General features: G+C 38.0%; 1 protein-coding gene across 3 annotated transcripts in view; it reads right to left on the bottom strand.

The window, feature by feature from the left end:
• LOC107680449 (SRSF protein kinase 1-like) overlaps positions 1 to 8,819 on the bottom strand; it is a 49,267-nt gene that overhangs the window by 11,158 nt on the left and 29,290 nt on the right. For all 3 annotated transcript variants that reach the window (XM_016476337.1, XM_016476338.1, XM_016476336.1), the window contains 6 exons: positions 5,422 to 5,537; positions 2,797 to 2,905; positions 2,610 to 2,697; positions 2,239 to 2,326; positions 1,905 to 2,011; positions 1,669 to 1,834 (listed from right to left, as the gene is read on the bottom strand). In XM_016476337.1, the coding sequence (XP_016331823.1) occupies positions 1,669 to 1,834; positions 1,905 to 2,011; positions 2,239 to 2,326; positions 2,610 to 2,697; positions 2,797 to 2,905; positions 5,422 to 5,537 (674 nt within the window). The remainder of the gene's footprint in view (positions 1 to 1,668; positions 1,835 to 1,904; positions 2,012 to 2,238; positions 2,327 to 2,609; positions 2,698 to 2,796; positions 2,906 to 5,421; positions 5,538 to 8,819) is intronic.

The raw sequence follows: 8,819 nt of genomic DNA, 5'->3' as shown, positions 1-8,819 counted from the left end.
GCGCAATATTAAAAATATTATGCACATTTCTTCAAAGCATAATAAAATAACACGACTATCTTTGAAAAAAAGTTTAAAATAATATTTTTAAAATAATATTTATAAACCTTATATAATTAAAGTTGCTTAAACCATTAGAAACAAAACAGAATCATGTTTAAAGGGGTCATATGATGCTGCTAAAAAGAACATTATTTTGTGTATTTGGTGTAATGAAATGTGTTTATGCGGTTTAAGGTTTTATATTTACGCGGCGCGATGCAACGCAAGCTTGTAACACTCCAAAGAGAAAGGAAAAATTGAAATCGCATCATATGACCCCTTTAATACAAAGGACCGAAAACCAATCACAAAGAGTACTTTCTTCATTTAAAAACTTGAGATGCAGTAGAGTGGGGAAAACCGCCATAAAGTCTTGAGACATGTTTTTAAAAAGTTAAACTTACATTAATTTTACATGGCTTTCTAAACATGCGGCTCTCTTGTGTGAGACGCGAGTGCAACGGTGATAGATGTCCCTCTAGAAAATGTGATAGATATGCGTTCTGTGTGAACGGTTTGGTTTCGGTTTTGACGTAAACAACATCTACGCACTGATGTTCTTTTTTCCCCGCAATATTTTGAATGAACAACGTAGCAGCACCGCATCTAGTGGGTTCAACTGGATAGGCTAACAAAAGCATTAAAATGCAATGACACTTACATCGTCATCGCATCTCGTGCTCCGCTGATAAGCCTGACTGATGCACACCTAAAATTCGAATGCAACGTTTTTCCATTCGAATGTGGATTTTTATTTTAAATTCGACATTCTAATTTTTTTTGACAGCCCTAATAAATACCAATTCAGATATATAAAAAAAAAAAATCATGGTCATGGTAGCCTAAATATTTTTTGTGTAATACATTGGCAAATCAAATCAAATGTTTCTTTCTAAAGTTACTTTTTGTAATGTCTATTTGATGCTTTTCTCATTTGACACAATAATGACCGTAAATTATATTTTGGGGGTAGTTTCTCAGCCAAATCTGATGTGTGATTAATTTGCAATTAATATAATTAAACGCCGCATTGTGTAATTAGATTAAAAAAAAAATAATTGTTTGACAGCCCTAATAAATATTTAATGCAAAAGATATCATAACCCAATGAACACTGCTAGAAAACATTTTTAATAACTGGCCAGTTCTATTGTAGATAATAAAGCGGTCTACTAGGGTTGAGAAATAACACAGACCTCCCGATTCGACATTACAACAATATTTAACTGCCAATTCAATATGTATTGTGATTTAAGTCTTTTTTTTATGCATTTGGATTATTGTGATGTTTTTATCAGCTGTTTGGACTCTCATTCTGACGGCACCCATTCACTGCAGAGGATCCATTGGTGAGCAAGTGATGTAATGCTACATTTCTCCAAATCTGTTCTGATGAAGAAACAAACTCATCTAAATCTTGGATGGCCTGAGGATGAGTACATTTCCAGCTAATTTTCATTTTTGAGTGGACTGTTCCTTTAATAACAACAACATCATAAACAGCTGCAGGCTTCTTTAGCCATCATTTACGCTTCAAGACTTTCATTTTGACGTATTAGATGTGTGTCCCATCTGTTAACAATCCCTAAATAATCTCAATGTTCTGAGAGGAGGGCTTGCCGTCACCTGCGGATCCAGAAGGGGGAGGAGCTCCAGATTTCTGCCACTCCGTGGCCTCCGCGGCCAGTCTCTTGACATACGCCTCATTCACGTCCATCAGGATGTTCTCTGGCTTTATATCAGTGTGAATGATCTTACACTTGGTGTGCAGGTAGTCCAGGCCTTGCAAAACCTACGCAGAGAAAATTGTTGTTTGACCTGCTGTAAACCACATCAAATGATAATGAGTGGAAAATAAGTACCTGTCGAATAATGCTCTTGACGCACGGCAGCGGCAGGCCCTGGTAGTTGGACTTGATAATGCACTTTAGCAGATGGTGGCCGAGAACTTCAAACACCATACACACATCTGACAGCGCATGTTAAAGGGAAATGGAGAAAAGTCCAGCCAAGAGCTCCAGCTCATTACGAGCTGTTCTCCACAAATAAAAGAGCGAGCTGGGCTGAATCCAGCTCGATCGAGATCGAGAGATCGAGCGGCAGCTGAAAGCTATGGAGTGCACTAGAAAAACACCTGTGGATCCCTCAGTAAATGAAAGGCCACCTGTACAATAAACAGCCGCACTGAAAGGATACGGGTTCCGTTCACGCCCGAGATCTTGAAGTCGTCCAATAACTGCACTACTTTCTCCCTGCTGGGATCATTCTGGTCTGTGTTCCTGACCTGAATCCACCAGATGGGGATGGGGAAAAAAATAACTCAGGCCTCGGACAGTTTTACAGATGAGACTCTCTAGATTTCGAAACCATTTTCTTTGGTTTATTACAAAATAAACCGTGTTTTCATTTGATGAAACCACTTTCCCTCGGGGCATGTGGATACACCTGGCTTTCATTACTTTCCCACCACATTGTGGCATGCTGTCAAATTCACCTGACACTAAATGATCTCGCAAATAATTAATCGTAATGGTTTCTATGGCAGCGCGGGTGTCGGGGTAACTCACCGCTCTAAGGAGCTTGATCTCATCGAGTGCTGTTTCAGTGTAGTGCTCTGCGCTCTTAACCACTTTCATGGCCACAAAACGCTTCCCTCTGCAACCAAAACAATAAATTACCTCCCAGTACACATGCTTGATTTATAAATAGTAATGCAGGAAGAAAAAAAAAAAACAGACAGGTAAGGGAACGTACTGTATGTCCCAAGCAAGCCAAACAGTGGAAAAATGACCCCATCCCAGCTTGCGGATTACGTGGTACCGTCCGTTGAACAGGTCGCCTATTTTCACATGGTGATAACCACCTAGAAGAAGAGTTTTTGGCAACAAAACATCTGGAATTATTTTAAAACCAGGGTCCAAAATTAACACTGTCCAGATGTATTAATTTATTCAAAAATACAATTTATTAAAAACAAAATTCATACATAAAGACTTAAATACACCTCTTCAATGATTCTCGAAAATAAAACTGTATTGAACAGTTTGGCATAATCTTTAACTACTGTTTCTTAAAAAAGGGCATAAAGGGTTAGTTCACCCAAAAATGAAAATTAGCCCATAAATTACACACCCTCAAGTCATCCTAGGTGTATATGACTTTCTTCTTTCAGACGAATCCAGTCAGAGTTATATTAAAAATTGTCTTTGATCTTTCAAGCTGTTTAATGCCACTCAGCGGGTGTTGCATGCATCAGTCCAAAAGAAGTTAAATAAAAAGTGCCCATCCATTAAAAAAAAGTCTCACACGTCTCCGGTGGTGAACGAAGGCCTCCTGTAGCGAATCGGTGCATTTTTGTAAGAAAAATATCCATATTTAAAACGTAATAATCACTTTAATGTAGCTTGTGCCAACAGTCCTACACAGAAGCAGTTCCGGGCGGATGACGTATGAGGTCGGCTTTGCGCACGCTACAAGAGGCCTTTGTTCACCCCCCGGAGCCGTGTGAGACACTTTTTTTTAATGGATGGGCGATTTTTATTGAACTTCTTTTGGACTGATGCATACAACACCCGCTGGAGTGGCATTAAACAGCTTGAAAGATCAAAGACAATTTTTAATATAACTCCGACTGAATTCGTCTGAAAGAAGAAAGTCATATACACCTAGGATGATTTGAGGGCGAGTAATTTATGGGCTAATTTTCATTTTTGGGTGAACTAAACCTTTAATGTTTCAAAAAAAAATTTTTTTTCTTTTTAAGTCATGTGGTGCAGCCAACAGGCAGAAACATGTAGGGGAAAAAGGTAAAACAGAGAAGAGAGGACCACTATTCTCCGAAGAGTATTCACAGGAGTGCACATAAGTGGTGCACCAAAATAAAACAAGTAAGTTCACACCACTGATTTGCGTACCAACCTGGTTGACAGCTGTTAATGCATAATCACAGTTGTAGTTCGACTAACTGTAATACTGTATAAGATTTTCATCTGAACTGAAAGCATAAATCTATGTGCTGCCGGTTTCAGAGCAAAATGCAAAACTGTGACATTTCATCCACAGACGTCAACGCTTCACGTCAATGCTAAAACTTGCAGTGCATATATTTACTTGCCGGCAACCCGCCAAAATAAAAGCTTGCTGATTTAAGGTTTGAAAATTCTGAAAAATCATACCGAAAATGAAAAGGCATAAAAGAGAACAATGAAATTGTAAATATCAGCATTGTATTTTTAAGTGTACTATAAAATAACTGTATTTTTATTTTAAAATATAATAGTATTATCACACTTTATCATATTGTTTGTTTTTATAAAAAACTAAATAAATCAAGTGCAATAATATTATTATTACTACTATTAATTTATTTTTTATAGTTATATATAATGGGTCGCGCAGGTGAGCACCAAACCAAATCTCCAGGCGCTCTCATGAAAACCAGACTGAAAAACGTATGCGCACCCCTGGTTATTCATGTTGTAAAATGTAATGTGGTCCAGCTCCCCAAAAATGTAATTAGAGTTACGAATTAACTATTCAAAATCTGTTCACTCATTTGTATATCAAACTAATTTTCAGAGAAACAAACACACCATCTATTATAACTAAACTTGGGATTTGATCAAATGCATATTGTGTTTTCAATTATTTAAGACTGAGGATTATTTCTTTTTTGATTTGAGAAAAAAAATTCAGATAGAAATTGCAGCTGTGATTTAATGTGTGTGTCTTGGCAATATAAATGATATTGTGATTATATATCAGCATGACTATAAAATAATGGTAATAATCTTATTATGATAATGATTATTATTAAATTAAAATATTAAATAAAATAGTAGTAACAGAAGTATTTCACTGTAAAATAATAAAATCTAGAATTTAATAAAAACAATATCATACTTTATAATAATACTAATATTGTCTTAATATCTTCCAAAACAAGTTTTTATTTTTGGCAGAAAAATTCAGGGATCAGGTTTCTCATTTGTTGGCAACAGGTTTATAAATGCTCCTCATTACAAATCTTTTGAAATGTTCCCAAATGCACGTTATGAGCGACTCAAACTCAGCAGAAGCAGAGATGGAGTTTGTGTGGAGTACAAACTGAGCTGCTGAAAACACTGCATCATCAGCTGCTTGCACGCAACAAGATAAGTGCTGCGCTTCACTCTGAAATGCACAGTGCTTATATTAAATTAAATCGCTGCATTTGCAATTTAATAATCCCACGTATAGTGATTCCGGTTTTATTTTGAATAATTGCTCAGCCCAAATGGCCAAGTATGGCAAAAAATAATGCCGGATCCTGTTTACAATGCATATGCTTTCCACTGTACACATGAATCTCTCCCCATACTATGATCACAGGACTCCTACCCTTGCAGTAATCATTAGGATCCTCTTGTTCCTCATCATCTGAACCCAAGATCTCCTCATCTTGCTCCTGCAGTGAGTCAGGCTGCTGTGCGGCTCCCCTCGGGTGGGGATCAGGCCTGGAGAAAGACAGCTTATCTTCAGAAAACAGATGCAACAACAGCAGAGTAGCAACCACAACCCCTGGCCAAATGTCTTCATACATCTCATTCTAGATGTGCTAGTTACAGGAACGCAGCCAAATATTATCCTAAGCCTTTCAAATGCTGTTATTTGCAACTATTTGAAATCCTTTGTGGGGTTAGCTGCGTTTACAATTTAATACCACCATTATCTTGCTATTGCACCATATAATCTATGAATGTCCACTGGGCTTCTCTACTGAGAGGGTCAGACATTAATGAAACCTATCAATCAGTGCAGGTGCAATGTTAAACTGAAGGAAGTGCAGCTATATTGCAGAGTTAGAGAGACGGCCTTCGCTGGTTCACTGTAGCTCAGCGGGAGCCGTGAAGGAAATTCATAAACGGCGTCAAGCTGAGAGAAATTATAAAGCATTCGCTGCAGCAAACTTAAAGCGACAGTTCACACAAAAATGAAAATTCTGCCATTATTTACTCACCCTCATGTTGTTCCAAACCTGTATGACTTTCTATCTTATATGAAACAAAAGAATATTTTGGGGAAAAAAAAAACAGTCTGTCCATACATTGGACCCCATTGACTGATTATCAAGTGAACTATCCTTTTTAGCATAAGGCAAGATACTGCTTTAACAGGCAAGCACGGATATGGTTAACACTTTATATACATGATTTTAAAACACTACATCAATTCCTAATCACTATTCTAATCCTATTTTGCAATTGCAATAAAAAGACAAAGTATACATCTGAATATGTGATTAAATGCATTCAGCATTTTAGTCATATATATCCTGTCACCATGTCAAGGTATGTTGGTCAATTAGGGATTTCAGCCCAAAAAAATGGGGAATGTGGCAAGATTCGAATAAGACCAGATGTACGCTGTACAATTCTGCCAATCTGATTATTTTAATTATAGATGGGTGATGCATTAATTCTACCTGCATTGTGTCTAAATATCTCTTTGACCTTTTCAATATCATGCTACTCCCTGTGCTATTTCTATTGGTTGGCTGCACCAGCAGCGGGCATTAATGCGATTAGATATGCAGCTTTGTGCCGTTCCTGCTGATGAGTTTGCCTCGCTGCGTAGCGTAATCTCTCTGAAGCAACTGGCAATTTTCTGCATCCTAAACTGGGCTCTGAACTGCAGCATGGATGTTCGAAACAAGTCCGAAATAGCATAAGCCTTTACAAGGACACTTTCTGAATTAGTCGTTCTCAGATACAGCTTCAGAACAATACGCAAAGAGTGTCTGAAGCAGTTGGTTAAATGCAGCGAGTTATTAAACATGTATGTTTTTGCTGCTGCAGATCAGGTTTCTTTTTGTTGGTTTAGCGTAATTTTAACATTTTAAAGCTATATGTCAAAATCTGGCCAAACGCAACAGACTAAGAGGGAAATGAAAAATACGCATCTGCACGAATTATGAATAATAAATGCAGTTAAACAGAACAGCCTGACACTGGAGCAGAGAAAAGCTTTTTCCCACAAATTCCAGGCGTTCCTCCCCCGCCCCCAAATCCCAGGCAACATCACATTTCACAGATTGCTCCTATAAACATGCAACAGTTTAATTGAGAAGCTGTTATCTCTGTCTGCTTGCCAACTGAATCAATTTTGCGCTTCGTGCGTCAGTGAGTGTTTCAATAATGAAGGTGACACCAGCGTCTACTTCAGATCCCGGGGATTTACAAATTCTTCTCTTTTGACTTGATTAGCTTTTGCTTGGAACAAGCAAACTTTGCAGTTTGCACAGACACGCCACATATTCTTATTAACAAGCTATTAGTGGAAACGATTGTGTGCTATGGGCTGAACATGGTGGGTGTTACACCAGAAAAAAAAATATTTAGCCAGATCCCAGATAATAAGAGGCTGTGCTAGTGGGAGTTAATCAGTGGAAGTGTATGTGAATGCGACGCTGGTCTGGGGGGAGAGCTGTACGTACACACACACACACACACACACACACACACACACACACACAAGTGCCCATGGCTCAGAGCAGAGCAGATGTTGAAAAACAGCAGCCCTGCCATCCACTACCGCTCTCATGTGAAGGGAAAAGCGATATAGCGAATATTCAGTTATTCACTATATATTATTTTTGGTGGAAATATCAAATTAAGCCAATGTGTTTTTACTTGACTTTTAATTTGGCCATTAAAGTCGGCATGAATCAATATTTTCCTCCTATTGTGACATACAGTATATGCAAGTGAAACGGCTTCTCAAATGAGGGTGGAACTTGACTTTGTCCATGCGGATTGATTGAACTGATGTCCTTTGCTAACAGCTGGGATATCATGCGAGTGTCAGTCCTCGTGCTGGTGCACACATCTACGGCTGAAACAACACATCGAGGATGTCGATTTGTATGGAATGCATCGATGCGCCGCACTCTTTACATCAGGGTTGCAGTGGTATACCAGTCTCACTGTATATCCATGACCCTGATGCCGGTTGTCCTTCCTTGCACCACTTTTGGCAGGTACCACAACCTTGCTGTTTTATAGATGCTCTGACCAGTCGTCAGTTCCAACACATGAAATTCGAGAACTGAGTGTTAGTTGCTGCCTAATATATACCACCCCTTGACACGTGCCATTGTAACGATATAATCAATGTTATTCATCTGTCAGTAGGGATGTAACGATTAACTGAGAGCCGGTTGAAAATCGATTCAAATATGTGACGATTCAAATCGGTTGAGATGCTAAACAAACCGCGATTCAATTAGGGTTATATGAGATGTATGTCTGAGGGGAACTTACCGTCTTTAGAAAAGTTTAGATGGCATTTTTTCTTTTCATCTTGCATATTAAAGTTCATAAGTGCAGCGCTGCTTTGTTTAAAGTGGAAACCAAGGAAACGCTTTAAGCGCCACCTACTGGCAGAGAGTGAATCTGCGTCTCATTCAGCTCGTCTGCTGTTTTTGTTTCATGCAGATATTTATGTATAGTTTCACAAAACTGAAGTCAAACCACTCTGTTTTTGCGTCAAATTTCGAAATTATACAATGTAATTTAGATTTAAAAACTGCTCATGTTGCATATTTGCAGCATCTTTGTTTGGATCATGATTAAAATGCAGTGGTTGCCTCTAATTTTAAATGGAAAGAGCACAGACAAAGCCTTATTTTGTTTATATGAAGAGATTTATTTTATTTGTGTTATTTATTTGATTTGGGGCTTGTTTTAAAATTTCTATTTAGTTTTGTTATTTACATTTACATTATATTTAAATTTTGT

The sequence above is a fragment of the Sinocyclocheilus anshuiensis genome, unplaced genomic scaffold (assembly GCF_001515605.1).
Source record: "Sinocyclocheilus anshuiensis isolate Anshui unplaced genomic scaffold, SAMN03320099.WGS_v1.1 scaffold792, whole genome shotgun sequence".
Lineage (NCBI taxonomy): Eukaryota > Metazoa > Chordata > Actinopteri > Cypriniformes > Cyprinidae > Sinocyclocheilus > Sinocyclocheilus anshuiensis.
Note: the sequence above shows the minus strand (reverse complement) of the source record. Positions and strands in the feature narration are given on the sequence as shown.